General features: G+C 48.0%; 1 protein-coding gene across 1 annotated transcript in view; it reads right to left on the reverse strand.

The window, feature by feature from the left end:
• The window catches only part of LOC140070299 (vomeronasal type-2 receptor 26-like), a 46,879-nt gene that overhangs the window by 21,626 nt on the left and 1,445 nt on the right, over nt 1-23,808 (reverse strand). Inside the window, exon 2 of the mRNA XM_072116650.1 lies at nt 21,463-21,754. Coding sequence (XP_071972751.1) covers nt 21,463-21,754 — 292 coding nt within the window. The remainder of the gene's footprint in view (nt 1-21,462; nt 21,755-23,808) is intronic.

Below are 23,808 nucleotides of genomic sequence, written 5' to 3' on the forward strand. Positions count from 1 at the left end.
ATCAGGGGTAGTGGGTAGCACAGACAGAGAGAATCATCCTTCTTGGCCACAAATAATAACAGGGGATGAAGAACTGCATATAAAACCCTTCTGCAGGTTCTCCCTGGACCCACTGACGATGTAAGCCGACACCTTGGACCGGAGTCTAAGTGGTACCCAGTTTTAACCAGAGCCCGCTGCAAAGCGGATTGTACTTGCTGCTGCGTGGTACCACCAGGTTGTTGCACAGACACGACTTTGTCCGTGGTGGTGGCTAAGGCGAAGTACAGAATCGTAAGGCAAACTTGTGGTCGGGGACAGGCAGGAAATCAAGGCAGGCAGCACAGGATCCGAGTCAGGGACGTAGCAGGTCAGGGCAGGCAGCAAAGGAGCATAGTCAGGAACGGAACCGAGGTCATAATGGGAAATCAGAACATGAGCAAAGAGCTTCAGGAACAAAGCTTTCTCAAGGCACAAGGCACAAAGATTCGGCAGAGGACACAGGAAGGGGCTGGCTATTTAACAGAATTGACAGCCGGTCAGAACCAATTAATGGTGCACTTGCCCTTTAATTTATTCAGAGCCGGGGTTCTAGGAGATTTGGACGTGCGCGCCAAGCCGCGGGAGGTAAAAGAGGCAGAGGGGCACACGGTTGAGTTTCTAAATTAAAATGATATAAGATTGTTGTTTATTTGAAGTATTTATACAAGTTTATTTTTGTACCTGCTGATTGTGAAATTTTTATGGATGCTCCAAGATGTTTCTAGGCTTTATGTTGACAAAAACAGATATAAATAGACTATGGCCTAAAGGCTGGAAACCCAAGAAGAGAAAGTCCACTCAAAATCTGCAGGTAAAGGGGGCGGAGCCTGACTGAGCTGCATGGAGGACGCTCATTGCTGAGCTCCGGAGATACAAGCACTGCTACACAGAAATTTAGCGGCTATACTCACCCGAAATGGGTAAAAGCAACAAAGAGAAGTCCACTGTACGATGGGGAATGCCGAGATCTAGAAAAGGACAAGGAGATCTTTATAAATTCTTGAGGAAATGGCTCCAGTCTCCACAAGACTGAGGCTCCAAGATGGCGCCGACCATACAGCCAGAGTCAGACGCACCAGAAGACTCCGACTTGGACAGCATAATGGAGCAAGAAGACCTAGCAGAAACATCAGAGGTGGCTCCGCTCTCCAGATCCTTCCTAAAAAAGGTACTCTCTCAATAGTTAGCACCAGTAGTGAAAGAGCTTACCGCGGTCCACGCTGAGGTCCGGGCCACGAGGCAGAGAGTGGAGACGCTGGAAACCTCGCAAGCCGCCATTATAGAGCATAGCTCAGCGCTTGCACATAACATGTCCGCTCAGGCAGACGGCTTAAATATGGCTCTGCTACAAATCAAGGACCAGGAAAACAGGAGCCGGAGGAAAAATGTGAGGATTAAGCTAGAAGACAAGCTAGAAGAAAAAGCCAGATCACTATTCGCTGAGTTGCTCTCAGAGGAAAGAGCACAAACTATCATAATAGAAAGAATCCACAGAGCGCTGCGCCCTCCACCTTCTCAAGGTGACCCACCTAGAGATGTTGTTTGCGGGCTGCTGAGCTATAGAGATACAGCAGACATCTTGAAAACTGCAAGAGAAAAAAGGGGTAGAATTTGAGGGACATCAAATTACCTTCTTTCAAGATCTAGCTCCATCCACTCTCTATAAAAGAAAGCTACTGAGACCCTTAACAGACTTCCTCAGAGAACAGGGAATCCTCTTTAGATGGCTATACCCTTTCGGGATCTCATTCATGAAAAGTGGAAAAAGATGGATCAAAACTGCAGGAGACTTAAATAAAGCATGGGACTAGAGATGAGCGAGCACTAAAATGCTTGGGTACTCGTTATTCGAGACAAACTTTTCCCGATGCTCGAGTGCTCGTCTCGAATAACGAGCCCCATTGAAGTCAATGGGAGACTCGAGCATTTTTCAAGGGGACCAAGGCTCTGCACAGGGAAGCTTGGCCAAACACCTGGAAACCTCAGAAAAGGATGGAAACACCACGGAAATGGACAGGAAACATCAGGGGCAGCATGCATGGATGCCTCTGAGGCTGCTTAAACGCACCATTATGCCAAAATTATGGGCAACAGCATGGCCATGACAGAGTGACAGAATGAAGCTAGATAGCATCTAAAACATCCAATAATTGACCCTGACACTATAGGGGACGACATGCAGAGGCAGCGGCAGCAGCGGCAGGCTAGAGAGCGGCATGGCGACATACCCTAAATGGACTCAGGCTTCAAACCCATGGGTGGCAGAGAGGAACCAAAGGAGGTGAGCAAGAAGCGCTGAAATGATTTCCTCTGTCAACAAAAGGTTGACAGTATATTTAGTCGATAACACAGCATGGTGGCGACATAGTGACCAAGTTCCATAACGTATCTGGTGAAACACCCGAAAAATGAGCCTTACACAGCTCGTTTGATAAGGGGACGACATTTGGAGGCAGCCATGGAGAGGACTTCCATGATTAAGAGCAACAGTATGGGGCATCCATATTGCGCTTCTATGATTGCAACTGCAGGTCTCCAGCATGGCGGCGACAGACGCGCCGAGTTCCACTATGTATGTGGTGAAACACCTGAAAATTCTGCCTGACACAGCTCGTTTGATAAGGGGATGATGTGCTGCATATCCTCTCGTGCTCCAGCGTCTGGGGTATAGACAGTTGAAAGTTGCGCATGGAGACATTGGTGGACGCTGTGGAGGCGAAATGGACGGGAAACAGCAGGGGCAGCATGCATGGATGCCTCTGAGGCTGCCTAATCTTGGGATGGAGCTGGCGGTCCGCTGCCAGGCGAGCTTTCGCCTGTCCAAGCCCCTGTCTCTCGGCTCCTCCCCACCCAAAATGGGCCTGGGGGCCAGAAGCGTTTACTTTGAAAAAATTATAATTTACAAAGCAGGCGGGGTCGTTTGAATATTTCACCTAGGAATAATGGAATAGCATAGTGGTTCTATTTTTAATTGTTTTTACGGAAATGGTTCCATGATTAAGAGCGACAGTATGGGGCATCCATATTGCGCTGCTATGATTGCAACTTCAGGTCTCCAGCATGGCCGCGACAGATGGGCCGCGTTCCACTATGTATCTGGTGAAACACCTGAAAATTCTGCCTGACACAGCTCGTTTGATAAGGGGACCATGTATGGAGGCAGTGAACTAGTAGTAGATTAAAGGTGCTGCAGTTAAAACTATGTTAGTTGGATCTTGGGATGGAGCTGGCGCTCCGCTGCCAGGCGAGCTTTCACCAATCCAAGCCCCTGTCTCTAGGCTACTCCCCAAACAGCACTTCTAAGAACCTTTTGTATAAGATCAAGTGTAGTAGCGTTCTTATAAGTTTGGGATATGGCGGGTGAGGGGAATGTAAACAGATGCGCAAGAAGCGCTGAAATAATATCGGTAAATGATAAAAGTTTGGCAGTATATTTTGTGGATTACACAGCAGGGTGGCGACAAAGTTAACAAGTTTGATGTGGAATGCCCTGTAATAGCTCTTGGGCGGTGTGCCTTTTATCGCTTAGGCTCTGCAGTTTGAGCAGTTTGAGCACTGCTGCTGTGCCTAGAGCTACCGACTGATGGCGCCATGCCCACGGATGGTAATTCGGAGGAGGAGGAGATGGAGGAGGCGTGGGAGGAGGAGGAGGTATAGTAGGCCTTTGAGACCTGGACCGAGGTAGGCCCCGCAATCCTCGGCGTCGGCAGTATATGACTAGCCCCAGGGTCAGACTCGGTCCCAGCCTCCACCAAGTTAAGTGTAGTAGCGTTCTTATAAGTTTGGGATATGGCGGGTGAGGGGAATGTCAACAGATGCGCAAGAAGCGCTGAAATAATATCGGTAAATGGTAAAGGTTTGGCAGTATATTTTGTGGATTACACAGCAGGGTGGCGACAAAGTTAACAAGTTTGATGTGGAAGCCATGAAAACAACCCAAAATTCTGCCTGACACACCTCGTTTGATAAGGGGACCATGTATGGAGGCAGTGAACTAGTAGTAGATTAAAGGTGCTGCAGTTAAAACTATGTTAGTTGGATCTTGGGATGGAGCTGGCGCTCCGCTGCCAGGCGAGCTTTCGCCAATCCAAGCCCCTGTCTCTAGGCTACTCCCCAAACAGCACTTCTAAGAACCTATTGTATAAGATCAAGTGTAGTAGCGTTCTTATAAGTTTGGGATATGGCGGGTGAGGGGAATGTCAACAGATGCGCAAGAAGCGCTGAAATAATATAGGTAAATGGTAAAAGTTTGGCAGTATATTTTGTGGATTACACAGCAGGGTGGCGACAAAGTTAACAAGTTTGATGTGGAAGCCATGAAAACAACCCAAAATTCTGCCTGACACACCTCGTTTGATAAGGGGACCATGTATGGAGGCAGCTATATGGACGACTTTTGGAGGCAGCTATGGAGATGACCTGTGGAGGTAGCAATGGAGACAACGTGTGGAGGCTGCTATGGAGACAATTTAATTTGGATAGTGCCTGTATATGGCAGTCCAAAAAAGTTTTCAAACCAGAGGAGCAGGTAGGTGGCCCTCCAGAAAAATGAAATAGATTGAGTGCCTGTATGTGGCAGTCCAAAAAAGTTTTCAAACCAGAGGAGCAGGTAGGTGGCCCTCCAGAAAAATTGAATAGATTGAGTGCCTGTATGTGGCAGTCCCAAAAATTGTTTAAAACTGAGGACCGGGTAGGTGACCCTCCAGAAAAATTAAATGCATAGAGTACTATAGCTAGAGCCAGTGGGCCCTGTAAAGAAATAGCCAGTTTCCTCTGCTTTAGTGTACAAAGAGGAGGAGAAGGAGGAAAATGAGGAGGAGGAGTGCATAAATTATTCAGGTTGAGCTTCCTTCACCTGGTGGAGATTGGAAATTATGAGAAATCCAGGCTTTATTCATCTTAATAAGCGTCAGCCTGTCAGCGCTGTCAGTCGACAGGCGTGTACGCTTATCGGTGATGATGCCACCAGCTGCACTGAAAACCCGCTCGGACAACACGCTAGCGGCAGGGCAGGCAAGAACCTCCAGGGCGTACAGCGCCATGTCCAGCTTTGAAACCCAGTAGTTGTAGGGAGCTGTGTGATCATTTAGGACGATGGTATGGTCAGCTGCGTACTCCCTCACCATCTTTCTGTAAAGATCAGCCCTACTCTGCCGAGACTGGGGACAGGTGACAGTGTCTTGCTGGGGTGACATGAAGCTGGCAAAAGCCTTGTAAAGCGTACCCTTGCCAGTGCTGGACAAGCTGCCTGCTCGCCTACTCTCCCTCGCTACTTGTCCCGCAGAACTACGCACTCTGCCGCTAGCGCTGTCAGAAGGGAAATACTGTTTCAGCTTGTGCACCAGGGCCTGCTGGTATTCATGCATTCTCACACTCCTTTCCTCTCCAGGGATGAGAGTGGAAAGATTTTGCTTGTACCGTGGGTCCAGGAGTGGGAATACCCAGTAATCGGTGCTGGAATAAATTCTTTGAACGCGAGGGTCACGGGATAGGCAGCCTAGCATGAAATCTGCCATATGCGCCAGAGTACCAACGCACAAGAATTCACTCCCCTCACTGGCCTGACTTTCCATTTCCATCTCCACCAACTCCTCCAACTCCTCTTCTTCTGCCCATACACGCTGAACAGTGAAGGACTGAGCAATGGTCCCCTCTTGTGTCTCGCCAACATTCTCCTCCTCTTCCTCCTCATCCTCCTCCACCTCCTCCGATATGCGCTGAGAAACAGACCTGAGGGTGCTTTGGCTATCAACAAGGGAATCTTCTTCCCCCGTCTCTTGTGACGAGCGCAAAGCTTCCGACTTCATGCTGATCAGAGAGTTTTTCAACAGGCCAAGCAGCGGGATGGTGAGGCTGATGATGGCGGCATCGCCACTGACCATCTGTGTTGACTCCTCGAAGTTACTCAGCACCTGACAGATATCAGACATCCACGTCCACTCCTCATTGTAGACTTGAGGAAGCTGACTGACCTGACTACCAGTTCTGGTGGAAGTTGACATCTGGCAGTCTACAATCGCTCTGCGCTGCTGGTAAACTCTGGATAACATGGTTAATGTTGAATTCCACCTCGTGGGCACGTCACACAACAGTCGGTGAGCGGGCAGTTGGAGGCGGCGCTGCGCTGCCCTGAGAGTGGCAGCATCTGTGCTGGACTTCCTGAAATGCGCACAGATGCGGCGCACCTTCGTGAGCAAATCAGACAGATCGGGGTATGTCTTGAGGAACCGCTGAACGATCAGATTTAACACATGGGCCAGGCATGGCACATGTGTCAGTCTGCCGAGTTGCAGAGCCGCCACCAGGTTACGGCCGTTGTCACACACAACCATGCCTGGCTTCAGGTTCAGCGGTGCCAGCCACAGATCAGTCTGCGCCGTGATGCCCTGTAATAGTTCTTGGGCGGTGTGCCTTTTATCGCCTAGGCTCAGCAGTTTGAGCACCGCCTGCTGTCGCTTAGCGACAGCACTGCTGCTGTGCCTAGAGCTAGTGACTGATGGCGCCATGCCCACGGATGGTAGTTCGGAGGAGGAGGAGGTGGAGGATGGGTGGGAGGAGGAGGAGGCATAGTAGGCCTTAAACACCTGGACCGAGGTAGGCCCCGCAATCCTCGGCGTCGGCAGTATATGCCCAGCCGCAGGGTCAGACTCGGTCCCAGCCTCCACCAAGTTAACCCAATGTGCCGTCAGCGATATATAGTGGCCCTGCCCGGCAGCACTCGTCCACGTGTCCGTGGTCAGGTGGACCTTGGCAGAAACGGCGTTGGTCAGGGCACGAATGATGTTGTCTGACACGTGCTGGTGCAGGGCTGGGACGGCACATCGGGAAAAGTAGTGGCGGCTGGGGACCGAATACCGAGGGGCGGCCGCCGCCATGAGGTTGCGAAAGGCCTCGGTCTCTACCAGCCTATAGGGCAGCATCTCCAGGCTCAGCAATCTGGAGATGTGGACATTGAGGGCTTGGGCGTGCGGGTGGGTTGCACTATATTTCCTTTTCCGCTCCAGCCTCTGGGGTATGGAGAGCTGAACGCTGGTGGATGCTGTGGAGGATCGTGGAGGCGACGATGGGGTTTTTGGGCCAGGGTCCTGGGCAGGGGGCTGACTATCAGCTGACACAGGGGAAGGAGCAGTGGTGTGCACGGCCGGAGGTGAACGGGCTTGGTGCCACTGAGTGGGGTGTTTAGCATTCATATGCCTGCGCATACTGGTGGTAGTTAAGCTAGTAGTGGTGGAACCCCTGCTGATCCTGGTTTGGCAAAGGCTGCACACCACAGTCCGTCGGTCATCCGGTGTTTCCTTAAAGAACCTCCAGACTTCTGAAAATCTAGCCCTCGCCGCAGGAGCCCTCGCCACAGGAGCTTCACTACGTGACACATTTGGCGCTGATGCACCAGCTCTGGCCCTGCCTCTCCGTCTGGCCCCACCACTGCCTCTTCCAACCTGTTCTGGTCGAGGACTCTCCTCCGTCTCAGAAGCACTGTGTTCACCCGGCCTCTCAACCCAGCTTGGGTCTGTCACCTCATCATCCTCCGATCCCTCAGTCTGCTCTCCCCTCGGACTTCCTGCCCTGACAACAACTTCACCACTGTCTGACAACCGTGTCTCCTCATCGTCCGACACCTCTTTACACACTTCTTCCACTACGTCAATAATGTCATCATCACCCACAGACTGTGACTGGTGGAAAACCTGGGCATCGGAAAATTGCTCAGCAGCAACCGGACAAGTGGTTTGTGACTGTGGGAAGGGTCCAGAAAACAGTTCCTCAGAGTATGCCGGTTCAAATGCCAAATTTTCCTGGGAGGGGGCAGACTGGGGGGGAGGAGGCTGAGGTGCAGGAGCTGGAGGAGTGCCGATTTCGGTGACATGGGTGGACTGCGTGGAAGACTGACTGTTGGACAAATTGCTCGAAGCATTGTCGGTAGAGATGAGCGAACATGCTCGTCCGAGCTTGATGCTCGGTCGAGCATTAGGGTACTCGAAACTGCTCGTTGCTCGGACGAATACTTCGCCCGCTCGAGAAAATGGCAGCTCCCGCCGTTTTGCTTTTTGGCGGCCAGAAACAGAGCCAATCACAAGCCAGGAGACTCTGCACTCCACCCAGCATGACGTGGTACCCTTACACGTCGATAGCAGTGGTTGGCTGGCCAGATCAGGTGACCCTGGGATAGACTAGCCGCTGCCCGCGCTGCTCGGATCATTCTGTGTCTGGATGCCGCTAGGGAGAGAGCTGCTGCTGGTCAGGGAAAGCGTTAGGGTGTTCTATTAGCTTACTGTTAGGCAGCAGTGATTCTCAAAGAACCCAACAGCCCTTCTTAGGGCTACAATAATGTTCTACTTTTTTTATTTTAATTTGCATCTAGTACCATTTTGTGAGGAATTAGCAGGGGGACTTGCTACCGTTGTGTTTAGCTCTTAGTAGCACACATATCCATAGCAAAGACCGAAGTGGGAAAATTCAGTAGGGGTTGGATTTCAATTAGGCACTAACTCAGTGTCATCTCATCTGGCATAGTAGTGTGCTTTGATACTTGGCTAGAAAATAGCCATAGGAGAATACAAAGAGCTTACTTACGCGTACAGTAGCGTTCTATATATTTGATTTCTGGTTGATCTGCTGGTGGCTGTACTTTCTGCAGTGCATGTACTAGCCAATTCTGAGCAATTTGTAGTGAGACTTGCGACCGCTGTGTTCTGCGCTTAGTGACGCACATATCCATAGCAAAGACCGAAGTGGGAAAATTTAGTAGGGGTTGGATTTCAATTAGGCACTAACTCAGTGTCATCTCATCTGGCATAGTAGTGTGCTTTGATACTTGGCTAGAAAATAGCCATAAGAGAATACAAAGAGCTTACTTACGCGTACAGTAGCGTTCTATATATTTGATTTCTGGTTGATCTGCTGGTGGCTGTACTTTCTGCAGTGCATGTACTAGCCAATTCTGAGCAATTTGTAGTGAGACTTGCGACCGCTGTGTTCTGCGCTTAGTGACGCACATATCCATAGCAAAGACCGAAGTGGGAAAATTTAGTAGGGGTTGGATTTCAATTAGGCACTAACTCAGTGTCATCTCATCTGGCATAGTAGTGTGCTTTGATACTTGGCTAGAAAATAGCCATAGGAGAATACAAAGAGCTTACTTACGCGTACAGTAGCGTTCTATATATTTGATTTCTGGTTGATCTGCTGGTGGCTGTACTTTCTGCAGTGCATGTACTAGCCAATTCTGAGCAATTTGTAGTGAGACTTGCGACCGCTGTGTTCTGCGCTTAGTGACGCACATATCCATAGCAAAGACCGAAGTGGGAAAATTTAGTAGGGATTGGATTTCAATTAGGCACTAACTCAGTGTCATCTCATCAGGCATAGTAGTGTGCTTTGATACTTGGCTAGAAAATAGCCATAGGAGAATACAAAGAGCTTACTTACGCGTACAGTAGCGTTCTATATATTTGATTTCTGGTTGATCTGCTGGTGGCTGTACTTTCTGCAGTGCATGTACTAGCCAATTCTGAGCAATTTGTAGTGAGACTTGCGACCGCTGTGTTCTGCGCTTAGTGACGCACATATCCATAGCAAAGACCGAAGTGGGAAAATTTAGTAGGGGTTGGATTTCAATTAGGCACTAACTCAGTGTCATCTCATCTGGCATAGTAGTGTGCTTTGATACTTGGCTAGAAAATAGCCATAGGAGAATACAAAGAGCTTACTTACGCCTACAGTAGCGTTCTATATATTTGATTTCTGGTTGATCTGCTGGTGGCTGTACTTTCTGCAGTGCATGTACTAGCCAATTCTGAGCAATTTGTAGTGAGACTTGCGACCGCTGTGTTCTGCGCTTAGTGACGCACATATCCATAGCAAAGACCGAAGTGGGAAAATTTAGTAGGGGTTGGATTTCAATTAGGCACTAACTCCGTGTCATCTCATCTGGCATAGTAGTGTGCTTTGATACTTGGCTAGAAAATAGCCATAGCAATAGGATAGCATTGTTTGGTTTTAAAAACTCAAAAAAAAAAAAAAAACACAAAAAAAAACAAAAAAACAAAAAACACAAAAAAAAACAAAAAAAAGTTAAAAAAAAAATAAAGTTATAACTCTCATTTTAAAAATGTTTAACCCGAGGGCTAGGGGTAGAGGACGAGGGCGGGGACGTGGGCGTCCAACTACTGCAGGGGTCAGAGGCCGTGGTCCTGGGCGGGGTGAGACACCACCTGCTGATGAGGGAGCAGGGGAACGCCGCAGAGCTACACTCCCTAGGTTCATGTCTGAAGTTACTGGGACTCGTGGTAGAGCACTGTTGAGGCCAGAACAGTGCGAACAGGTGATGTCGTGGATTGCTGACAATGCTTCGAGCAATTTGTCCACCACCAGTCAGTCTTCCACGCAGTCCACCCATGTCACCGAAATCGCCACTCCTCCAGCTCCTGCACCTCAGCCTCCTCCCCCCCAGTCTGCCCCCTCCCAGGAAAATTTGCCATTTGAACCGGCATACTCTGAGGAACTGTTTTCTGGACCCTTCCCACAGTCACAAACCACTTGTCCGGTTGCTGCTGAGCAATTTTCCGATGCCCAGGTTTTCCACCAGTCACAGTCTGTGGGTGATGATGACCTTCTTGACGTAGTGGAAGTGTGTAAAGAGGTGTCCGACGATGAGCAGACACGGTTGTCAGACAGTGGGGAAGTTGTTGTCAGGGCAGGAAGTCCGAGGGGGGAGCAGACTGAGGGATCGGAGGATGATGAGGTGACAGACCCAAGCTGGGTTGAGAGGCCGGTTGAACACAGTGCTTCTGAGACGGAGGAGAGTCCTCGACCAGAACAGGTTGGAAGAGGCAGTGGTGGGGCCAGACGGAGAGGCAGGGCCAGAGCTGGTGCATCAGCGCCAAATGTGTCAACTAGTGAAGCTCCCGTGGCGAGGGCTCTTGCGGCGAGGGCTAGATCTTCAGAAGTCTGGAGGTTCTTTAAGGAAACACCGGATGACCGACGGACTGTGGTGTGCAACATTTGCCAAACCAGGCTCAGCAGGGGTTCCACCACTACTAGCTTAACTACCACCAGTATGCGCAGGCATATGAATGCTAAGCACCCCACTCAGTGGCAACAAGCCCGTTCACCTCCGGCCGTGCACACCACTGCTCCTTCCCCTGTGTCAGCTGCTAGTCAGCCCCCTGCCCAGGACCCTGCCACAAAAACCCCATCGTCGCCTCCACGATCCTCCACAGCATCCACCAGTGTTCAGCTCTCCATACCCCAGACGCTGGAGCGGAAACGCAAATATAGTGCAACCCACCCGCACGCCCAAGCCCTTAATGTGCACATCTCCAGATTGCTTAGCCTGGAGATGCTGCCCTATAGGCTAGTAGAGACCGAGGCCTTTCGCAACCTCATGGCGGCGGCCGCCCCTCGGTATTCGGTCCCCAGCCGCCACTACTTTTCCCGATGTGCCGTCCCAGCCCTGCACCAGCACGTGTCAGACAACATCATCCGTGCCCTGACCAACGCCGTTTCTGACAAGGTCCACCTGACCACGGACACGTGGACGAGTGCTGCCGGGCAGGGCCACTATATATCGCTGACGGCACATTGGGTTAACTTGGTGGAGGCTGGGACCGAGTCTGACCCTGGGGCTGCTCATATACTGCCGACGCCGAGGATTGCGGGGCCTACCTCGGTCCAGGTGTTTCAGGCCTACTATGCCTCCTCCTCCTCCCACCCCTCCTCCACCTCCTCCTCCGAACTACCATCCATGGGCACGGCGCCATCAGTCGGTAGCTCTAGGCACAGCAGCAGTGCCGTCGCTAAGCGACAGCAGGCGGTGCTCAAACTGCTGAGCCTAGGCGACAAAAGGCACACCGCCCAAGAGCTATTACAGGGCATCACGGCGCAGACTGATCTGTGGCTGGCACCGCTGAACCTCAAGCCGGGAATGGTTGTGTGTGACAACGGCCGTAACCTGGTGGCGGCTCTGCAACTCGGCAGACTGACACATGTGCCATGCCTGGCCCATGTGTTAAATCTGATAGTTCAGCGTTTCCTCAAGACATACCCCAATCTGTCTGATTTGCTCACGAAGGTGCGCCGCATCTGTGCGCATTTCAGGAAGTCCAGCCCAGATGCTGCCACTCTCAGGGCAGCGCAGCGCCGCCTCCAACTGCCCGCTCACCGACTGTTGTGCGACGTGCCCACGAGGCGGAATTAAACACTGACCATGTTATCCAGAGTTTACCAGCAGCGCAGAGCGATTGTAGACTGCCAGATGTCAACTTCCACCAGAACTGGTAGTCAGGTCAGTCAGCTTCCTCAAGTCTACAATGAGGAGTGGACGTGGATGTCTGATATCTGTCAGGTGCTGAGTAACTTTGAGGAGTCAACACAGATGGTCAGTGGCGATGCCGCCATCATCAGCCTCACCATCCCGCTGCTTGGCCTGTTGAAAAACTCTCTGGTCAGCATGAAGTCGGAAGCTTTGCGCTCGTCACAAGAGACAGGGGAAGAATATTCCCTTGTTGATAGCCAAAGCACCCTCAGGTCTGTTTCTCAGCGCATATCGGAGGAGGTGGAGGTGGAGGAGGATGAGGAGGAAGAGGAGGAGAATGTTGGCGAGACACAAGAGGGGACCATTGTTGAGTCCTTCACTGTTCAGCGTGTATGGGCAGAAGAAGAGGAGTTGGAGGAGTTGGAGGAGGAGGAAATGGACAGTCAGGCCAGTGAGGGGAGTGAATTCTTACGCGTTGGTACTCTGGCGCATATGGCAGATTTCATGCTAGGCTGCCTATCCCGTGACCCTCGCGTTCAAAGAATTTATTCCAGCACCGATTACTGGGTGTTCACTCTCCTGGACCCACGGTACAAGCAAAATCTTCCCACTCTCATCCCTGCAGAGGAAAGGAGTGTGAGAATGCATGAATACCAGCAGGCCCTGGTGCACAAGCTGAAACAGTATTTCCCTTCTGACAGCGCTAGCGGCAGAGTGCGTAGTTCTGCGGGACAAGTAGCGAGGGAGAGTAGGCGAGCAGGCAGCTTGTCCAGCACTGGCAAGGGTACGCTTTACAAGGCTTTTGCCAGCTTTATGTCACCCCAGCAAGACACTGTCACCTGTCCCCAGTCTCGGCAGAGTAGGGCTGATCTTTACAGAAAGATGGTGAGGGAGTACGTAGCTGACCATACCATCGTCCTAAATGATCACACAGCTCCCTACAACTACTGGGTTTCAAAGCTGGACATGTGGCACGAACTGGCGCTGTACGCCTTGGAGGTTCTTGCCTGCCCTGCCGCTAGCGTCTTGTCCGAGCGGGTTTTCAGTGCAGCTGGTGGCATCATCACCGATAAGCGTACACGCCTGTCGACTGACAGCGCTGACAGGCTGACGCTTATTAAAATGAATAAAGGCTGGATTTCTCAGAATTTCCAATCTCCACCAGGTGAAGGAAGCTCAACCTGAATAATTGATCCACTCCTCCTCCTCCTCCTCATTTTCCTCCTTCTCCTCCTCTTTGTACAGTAAAGCAGAGGAAAATGGCTATTTTTTGACAGGGCCCACTGGCTCTTGCTATAGTACTTCATGCATTTAATTTTTCTGGAGGGCCACCTACCCGGTCCTCTGTTTGAAACAATTTTTGTGAGTGCCACATACAGGCACTCAATCTATTCCATTTTTCTGGAGGGCCACCTACCCGGTCCTCTGTTTTAAAAAATTTTTGGGACTGCCACATACAGGCACTCAATCTATTCCATTTTACTGGAGGGCCACCTACCTGCTCCTCTGGTTTGAAAAATGTTTGGGACTGCCACATACAGGCACTCAATCTATTCCATTTTACTGCAGGGCCACCTACCTGCTCCTCTGGTTTGAAACATTTTTGGGACTGCCACATACAGGCACTCAATCTATTCCATTTTACTGGAGGGCCACCTACCTGCTCCTCTGGTTTGAAAAATTTTTGGGACTGCCACATACAGGCACTCAATCTATTCCATTTTACTGGAGGGCCACCTACCTGCTCCTCTGGTTTGAAACATTTTTGGGACTGCCACATACAGGCACTCAATCTATTCCATTTTACTGCAGGGCCACCTACCTGCTCCTCTGGTTTGAAAAATGTTTGGGACTGCCACATACAGGCACTCAATCTATTCCATTTTACTGGAGGGCCACCTACCTGCTCCTCTGGTTTGAAAAATGTTTGGGACTGCCACATACAGGCACTATCCAAATTAAATTGTCTCCATAGCAGCCTCCACACGTTGTCTCCATTGCTACCTCCAAAAGTCGTCCATATAGCTGCCTCCATACATCGTCCCTTTATCAAACGAGGTGTGTCAGGCAGAAATTTGGGTTGTTTTCATGGATTCCACATCAAAGTTGTTAACTTTGTCGCCACCCTGCTGTGTTATCCACAAAATATACTGGCAAACTTTTACCATTTAGGGATATTATTTCAGCGCTTCTTGCGCAGCTGTTTACATTCCCCTCACCCGCCATATCCTAAACTTATAAGAACGCTACTACACTTGATCTTATACAAAAGGTTCTTAGAAGTGCTGTTTGGGGAGTAGCCTATAGACAGGGGCTTGGATTGGCGAAAGCTCGCCTGGCAGCGGAGCGCCAGCTCCATGCCAAGATCCAACTAACATAGTTTTAACTGCAGCACCTTTAATCTACTACTAGTTCACTGCCTCCATACATGGTCCCCTTATCAAACGAGCTGTGTCAGGCAGAATTTTGGGTTGTTTTCATGGCTTCCATGTTAACTTTGTCGCCACCCTGCTGTGTAATCCACAAAATATACTGGCAAACTTTTATCATGTACCGATATTATTTGAGCGCTTCTTGCTCACCTCCTTTGGTTCCTCTCTGCCACCCATTGGTTTGAAGCCTGAGTCCATTTAGGGTATGTCGCCATGCCACTCTCTAGCCTGCTGCCGCTGCCTCTGCATGCCGTCCCCTATAGTGTCAGGGTCAATTATTGGATGTTTTAGATGCTATCTAGCTTCATTCTGTCACTCTGTCATGGCCATGCTGTTACCCATAATTTTGGCATAATGGTGCGATTAAGCAGCCTCAGAGGCATCCATGCATGCTGCCCCTGCTGTTTCCTGTCCATTTCCGTGGTGTTTCCATCCTTTTCTGAGGTTCCCAGGTGTTTGGCCAAGCTTCCCTGTGCAGAGCCTTGGTCCCCTTGAAAAATGCTCGAGTCTCCCATTGACTTCAATGGGGTTCGTTATTCGAGACGAGCACTCGAGCATCGGGAAAAGTTTGTCTCGAATAACGAGTACCCGAGCATTTTAGTGTTCGCTCATCTCTAATTGTCGGCAATCCACGACATCACCTGTTCGCACTGTTCTGGCCTCAATAGTGCTCTACCACGAGTCCCAGTAACTTGAGACATGATGAACCTAGGGAGTGTAGCTCTGCGGCGTTCCCCTGCTGCCTCATCAGCAGGTGGTGTCTCACCCCGCCCAGGACCACGGCCTCTGACCCCTGCAGTAGTTGGACGCCCACGTCCCCGCCCTCGTCCTCTACCCCTAGCCCTCGGGTTAAACATTTTGAAAATGAAAGTTATAACTTTAATTTTTTTTTACTTTTTATTTGTGTTTTTTTTGTGTTTTTTTTGTGTTTTTTAGTTTTTAAAACCAAACGATGCTATCCTATTGCTATGGCTATTCTCTAGCCAACTATGAAAGCACACTGCTATGCCAGATGAGATGACGCTGAGTTATCAAAAAATAAACTTTAAATAAAAAGAAACTGCCAGACTCTGCCTAATTGAAATCAAACCCCTAATAAATTGTCCCAATTTGGTGTTTGAGATGGATATGTGCGTCACTAAGCGCTAAACACAACGGTCCCAAGTCTCACTGCAAATTCCTCACAATATGGTAGTAGATGCACTACAGCAAGGCCAGCCACCAGCAAATCAACCAGAAATAAAATATATAACGCTATTGTTGGCCTAAGTAATCCGTTTGGATTCTCCTATGGCTATTATATAGCCAAGTATGCACGTACACTGCTATGGCAGATGAGATGACGCTGAGTTATCAAAAAATAAACTTTAAATAAAAAGAAACTGCCAGACTCTGCCTAATTGAAATCAAACCCCTAATAAATTGTCCCAATTTGGTGTTTGAGATGGATATGTGCGTCACTAAGCGCTAAACACAACGGTAGCAAGTATCCCTGCAAATTCCTCACAATATGGTACTATCTGCACTACTAGTGGCAGCAAGCCCAGCCACAAGCAAACAAAAAAAATGAAATATATAACGCTATTGTAGCCCTAAGAAGGGCTGTTGGGTTCTTGTAGACTCACTCCTGCCTAACAGTAAGCTAATAGAACACCCTAACGCTATCCCTGCAGCAGCAGCAACTCTCTCCCTAACGACATCCAGACAGAGAATGATCCGAGCAGTGCGGGCAGGGGCTAGTATATCCAAGGGTCACCTGATCAGGCCAGCCAACCACTGCTATTGACGTGTAAGGGTACCACGTCATACTGGGTGTAGTGCAGAGTCTCCTGGCTTGTGATTGGCTCTGTTTCTGGCCGCCAAAAAGCAAAACGGCGGGAGATGCCATTTTCTCGAGCGGGCGAAATACTCGTCCGAGCAACGAGCAGTTACGAGTACGCTAATGCTCGAACGAGCATCAAGCTCGGACGAGTATGTTCGCTCATCTCTACATGGGACATTCTGGAAACAGCTCCATTGGATATTCCCTCATGGATGCCAGTCTCAGAGCAACATCTGGACCTGCCAGCCCTACCTAACGTAGGAAAATGGGAAGTGGTCTGCAAAACCAAATCACCTAGAATCAAGAGGAAAATAACATCCTAGGCTCAGGAACAACAGAACCAAAGCAATGGCTCTGAAGAAATGATGTCTTCTAAGTTTTTCTACTTTTAATTTCTTACAATTCAACCTCGTTTAGGTTAACACAGACACACTTACCCATTAGGAGTGAGTTAGTTGGAAAACTTGGTATACAAATCTAGATAGGTGTAGCTGACTTGTGTCACTCCCAGTCAGGAACCACAACACCCTATCTACGCCCCACCACCTCAGTTCCCCACAACTAGTGAGGAAATTGGTAGAACAAAACCTTCTTAAAAACACCAATAGGCACACTTTAACATCTTGAGTGTACCAACCACACATAGAAGGAGTAACAACTAGAGATGAGCTAGCACTAAAATGCTCGGGTGCTCGTTACTCGAGCCGAACATTTCCCGATGCTCGAGTGCTCGTTTCGAGTAACGAGCCCCATTGAAGTCAATGGGAGACCCGAGCATTTTTCTGTAAAATTACAAACTGAACAAGCACAGTGAAAGAACACAGTGCAGAACAGATTGCAGATGTTCGGGAAAGTTGCAGGGCCTACTGTCGCGTATCTCTGCCATTGAGTCAGCAGCAAAGCGCTCCAAAATCAGAGATTGTTAAAAAGTATATATCATAATATTCACTTGTATTAGAACATGAAGAGTTAAAGTGATAGATATACATACATATGGTGCAAGGGATGAGCTCGTGTACATTGCATCAAGTCTAAATATATATGAATACCATATATAGGGACACAGAACGTCCAACACTACAAAACACACCTCTACTATGACTATATATGACAGACAGACAGTGTCATGGCGGATACCGAGAGCTGATACTGAGAGGCTGTTACATCGGGGCTACGACAGCTGGACTTCTCTCTCACTACTGAAACTCTCACATCGGACGTCTCTGACAGACACATGAAAAAGACAACAGGTGGATAACGATATATGAAGAGCTACGGGAAGAGATGGAAACCTCCCGGCCATCTCCAGAACACACTCTCACTGATACACTGACTGACATGGACACGTGACTGATAACCTGTGCAAGTATCTTGTATCCTGTATTCTGCAACCTGGATGACGGCAATAAAGGAGACTTTCTATAAGTATCATCGAGTCCATCTGGTGTCCCCTGAGTGACGTATTTGGGGAATAATCACTTTGACACCAAATATAGTTATTTGTATCAAATTACATTTAACAATACACAGAACAATAGACAATACCTATTATTACTTTACAGAGATAAATTGAAAGATTTACAGACCCTCAGAAATGCTCCAAAACTAATGATATAGCGGAAGCGTTTCGTGAATTCTACCAGGATTTATATAACTTAGGTGCGGGACAGCATGCCCCAACTTCACAGATCTCTTAATAATGTAGCACAAGCAGACCTGACTAAACCCCTAACCGAGGAGGAAGTCAGGAGGATAATATCCTCTTTGCCCCTAAAAAAGAGCCCTGGGCCTGATGGTTTCTCTCCGGGGCTACTATAAAAAATTTTCAAACGTTTTACAACCCCACTTGTAGAAGGGGGTCCCGCTACCAAAACACGCGCTCTCAGAAACAATCTCTGTCCTGCCCAAACCGTGGAAGAATCCGGAAAGTTGCGGTAGTTACCTAAATTCTGTCATTAAGATATGGGCAAAACTTCTTTCCCAGAGGCTAAGCCTGTACCTGCTGGAACTGATTAATAAGGAGCAAACTGGATTTGTCCCTGGAAGAGAAGGGAACCATAGCTCCACTAGAGTCATTCACACAATACACCACGCCACCATGAAGAAAATCCCCCTAGCCCTTCTTGGCACTGATGCCGAGAAGGCATACGATAGGGTCTCATGGAAATTCATGACAGCAGCACTTAAGAAGTTCAGGATCCCACAGTCGTTTATACAGGCAGTGATGTCATTATATTCGAACCCCTCAGCTTGCTTAAAAGTCAATGGGGCCTTGTCAGGGTCATTCCAGATTAGGAATGGGACCAGGCAGGGCTGCCCACTTTCACCAACACTTTTTATAATAGTGATGGAAACTCTGCTACAAGCCATACGGGAAAGCCCTCTCATTCGGGGTCTTAAAATCGGAAAAACTACCCATTTAAGTGCAGCATTTGCAGATGACCTATTATTAATGCCAACAGAGCCGGCCCAATTAATCCCAGAGACCATGAAGTTATTTCAGGAATTTGGCAGCATTTCTAACCTTAAAATTAATTTAGAAAAATCTGAGGCGCTCAACATCTCCACCCCTATCGCAATAGTCAATAAACTCCAAAGCACCACACCATTCCACTGGCAACCATCACGGTTAACATACTTAGAAGTTCAGCTAACCAAAAATGTATCAGCTCTCAATAAAGAGAATTACGCCCCACTGCTTAGCCAGATGCAATCTACCCTGGAATCATATGCACGCCCATTCGTTTCATGGATGGGCAGGAAGAATTTGCTCAAAGCTTTCATGATGCCGAAATTATTATATTTATTCCAAATGATCCCAATAGCACTACTGGGAATATTCTTCTCCAAGCTCAAAACTATTTTCTCCAAATTCCTCTGGAGAGGCAGGAAAGCGAGGGTAGCACAAGACTGATTAATCCGTAAGAAACAGGATGGAGGATTTGGCTTGCCGGATGCTAGAACCTACCAGAGGGCAATACACCTTAAGAGATGGACACAGCTACACAACCCCAAATTTTCAAACCTAAGCACAGAAATAGAATTAGCTACAACTGACCCAAGACATTTAGCAAAGTTATGGAACATTAAATCAATCACACAATGCACAAATCCAATAACTGCAGGAACTATCAGCACGTTACAATCCCTAAGCTCCCAAAAATCTCCTGAACAACCCTTCCCCTTTAATGACTAGCAATCTTCTACCCTTTCTGATCAACCCAAAATACGATGCAAACTCTAAAATGTGGAACACATGGTCCCAGACCACTCTTAAACAATTTCACTTCACGCCATTAGAGGAATTAAACGAAACAGTAAAAGGTCAACAAGAGGGTTTAACTTTTATTCAATTAGCAGATCTCAAGGCAACACATGAAACCCTTCTTAAAAGCTACCCAATCTTAAAAGATCCCTCCTGGCTAGAATCTTGGCTAAAGAAAGACTCTATCCCGAAAGGCGCAATCTCAATTCTTTATGACTACATTCTAAACAACAACACAAATGTCAAACCAGCATACATCACGAGTTGGGAAAAAGACCCTAATACAAACTTCTCCGACACCCAAATTAAAACTATTCATAGAAATTCACATGGTTTCTCCAAATGTGTAAGGCTACAAGAAAACACCTGTAAAACAGTGACAAGATGGGATAACACACCAGCCATATTGAAACAAAAAAAACTAGTAAACACAGATATTTGCTGGTGTTGCAAGACAGATACCGGAAGTCTTGGCCACATCCTATGGGGATGCCCCATAATACGTCCTTTTTGGAAGGAAATAGGAAACCAAATTGCTCAAATTCTGGGGAAAAAAATAGTGCTCACCCCTGAATCTGTCCTTTTGTGATTACCCCACGAAACATGGAAACCAAGCATAAAGAATCGCACTACCCAGCTTATTCAGGCAGCAAAATTAGTAATTCCAACAAGATGGTTACAAACAGCCCCCCAACCTTAGGGGAATGGGAGGAGAAAGTCGATACTATCTGTAGGATCGAAGAATTAGTTAGCTGGGAAAACCATTCACATCATAAATTTGCACATTAATTGGTTAGTACACTGCATTCTCACCTTAATATCTTTTCATACAACACAAAACGACCTCAGATACACCATACTTTACCCTGATCCCATATCACGTTATATACTTCTCCTAAAGAAAAGAACTTCAAACTAACTTTAGGAACGACTAAAGACTCACGGATGGACCTATTGTTGTTAAGTTATATTAATTTATGTTATAAACCTGCATACAAATAGATATTGCAAGAGTACAACAGAAGCATAGTCCTATGATCTCCCTATGATCTCAATATATCCATTTGTGGTGCAAGATAATTAAAGTTCCTCCCCACCCCTTGTCCCACCCTTCCCCCCTCTTCCCCATCCCTCTTTCCCAACCCGCCACGAGACCCACTAAGACTGAAGCTGGAGTCAAGAGCCAACATCCCCACTAGATCAAACCTAAGAGGACTATAAAAAATTCTATAGACACTCTCCATGGACAACCAAACAAACAGCCCTGGATAAAGCAAACTACAGGACTACAAAGAACACCGACAATAATTAAGCTTCTCCAGTTTCGACCATCAAAGCGGCACATACCCATTCTATCCCTCTCTCCTACCACCCCCCCTCCTTTCCTATGCTTATAAATGTTCATGACTCTGACATTCATGAAGCTCTTGCGTGAGCAAAACCCAATTGCTACCCTTCTCGATCTGTCAGAGTAACCCAAGGCTATGTTTTGCATTTGTCCATATAACAAAAACAATAAAAATGATTAAATTAAAAAAAAAAATCTGCAGGTAAAATCCACACACTGTACATTGTATTCTATACACTGTAGATCCATATACTGTGGATTAAAAATAAATAAAATGACTCAATACAATTGACATTTTGTGGCTTTGGGGTGACTGACCTGTGTGTACGGATATATCCCCAGGAGCTGAGCTATCGGTAAAGTGGTGGATGAGAAATGATCTCCGATAAAACCCACAACCTTCTTCTTCCGGGTGCAGGAATAATTAGGCACAAGGTATCCGGGTCCGGATAATATCAGTAAGATGCTCTTTATCGCCTTCCTGGGGTCTGTACACGAGTCATAGATGTGATATCCCAGAGTCAGGTTTGGGAGAATGAAATGATTTTTATTGATTTCATCAACAGCGTAAAAGAAAGACACAAGATTCTTGTAGTGATAAATCTCAGGACTGTAAAATAAGGAGAATGAGTGATTATAGTATTTATGATAAGTTTGTGCCTTATTATTATTATGTAACATTCCATTTCCTCCGTACATAGTTTGTTGGGGGGTTTACAATCACAATTTATTCTAATTTTGGTTTATTTTTATGTATTGTGGCTTAATAAGACCTAAAATACCAACGACCTGAATGTCATCTTTTCTGTTCATCTCTCTCTTATGACCCTTAAAAGCATTATTTCTTTCTATAATTCTTTAGGGCAGTGATGGCGAACCTTTTAGAGACCGAGTGCCCAAACTGCAACCCAAAACCTAATTACTTATGGCAAAGTGCCAGTACGGCAATTTAACCAGAAAACTGACGGTTTAGTTTAGAATCAATTTACACAGGACTGCCTGAGCTCGGATTCCAGCAGTCCTATACACACTGAAACGCCACTTTTACACCATTTTACATCACATAAAAGAGTAATAAAAAGTTATCAAAAGGTCACGCAGTCCTCAAAATGGTAGCAATGAAAACAACGGCTCATTAAGAAAAAATCACCCCTCCCCAGCTCCGTGCACTAAAGTTATTAGCGTCACAAGATGGCGAAACTATTTTCTTTTTCGTACACTGTTTTAATTATTGAAAAAGTATTAAAACACAATAAAACCTACAAATCTGGTATCACTGTGATAGGACCGAACCAAAGAATAAAGGAGACAAATGATTTGGAGCGCACAGCGAAAATATTAAAATCTACAGCTTCCCAGTACACGACATGGAATAGTAAATGAGAAGTAAAATATGTTACGCAAAAAATAAGCCCTCACACAGATATATATATATAAATGCACAGGTATAAATATATAATACAATATGCATATACATAAATACATACATAGAAATACATGTTACTTACTCTTTGGTTGTCCAAGGTGGCGGCCATGCTGGCGGGCAGAAGTTCAGGTGTCTGTTGTTCCGGGGGGGTCAGTAGGGTAGATGGGCAGAGGGTGGGCGGCCAGAGTTAGGGCTGGGGGGGGGTAATGCAGCATCTGGAGTTCGGGGCAATGGGGTTATGAGGCATGAGTTCCAGGGGAGGGGGTGATGCGGGGCAGTGACCGGAGTTGGGGGGGGGGGAGTTAGTGAGAGCGGCCGGAGTTCGGGCAGGCAAATTGCAGTAGTGGGCGGAGTTTGGGCGGGGGGGGGGGGTAGGGGTTCGATAGCGGGCTGGGGTTCGGGCACGGGGGCTTGTGGTAGCGGCGCAGTGAGTTTCGGGCCGGTTGCTTAGTGGAGGGGAGGGGCGGGAGCGGGCAGGAAATCAGCCTCCTGCTGATCTATGCCCCGTGGATGCGCTGAGTTAAAAAAAAAAAAAACTCACCTCAGGCTCGGCGTTCCTCCGGCTGATCACTGCAGCGCACACGGAGTAAGGTGCCCAGCGCTGGCAGCGTAATGACATCATTTCGCTGCCAGCGCTGGGACGCTTACCGTCTTGTGCGCTGCTGTGATTGGAGTGACAGAGCAGGAAGTGTCAGCACCCTGCTCTGTCATGGCCGTTAGCAGTATCGGAGCGCAGCTCCGATACTGCCAGCAGCCATGACAACCAGGTGTGGACAGTGGTTGTCCGCACCTGGCAGTGGTTAGGAGGATGGGGCGCGTGCCAGCAGTGAGGGCTCTGCGTGCCCTCTCTGGCACGCGTGCCATAGGTTCGCCATCGCTGCTTTAGGGTATATTATGGTATTTTAATGCTCAGAAAAATAATAAGATCATAGGAAGTTATGGACAGGGAACCTGTCACCAGGTTTGACCACATTCATCTACCAGCCCATCCGTTGGGGACAAAATGGGGCAAATTTACTTACCCAGCCGATGGAGTTCCAACGTCAATGCACTGTGTCACGATTCGCAAAGACCGTGCGCCCGATATCCTGCATGTGTCGCTTCCCCGCTCAGGTTCCCTGGAGTTCACCATCCTCTTCCTGGGGCATGTAAGTGCATTAGTTGCAACACAATTTGAATTAGTGTCCGAATCGTCGGATCGTCCTGCGGCCGCCCCCGATTTCTGTTGCATGAAAGCT

The sequence above is a fragment of the Engystomops pustulosus genome, chromosome 7, assembly GCF_040894005.1.
Source record: "Engystomops pustulosus chromosome 7, aEngPut4.maternal, whole genome shotgun sequence".
Classification (NCBI taxonomy): domain Eukaryota; kingdom Metazoa; phylum Chordata; class Amphibia; order Anura; family Leptodactylidae; genus Engystomops; species Engystomops pustulosus.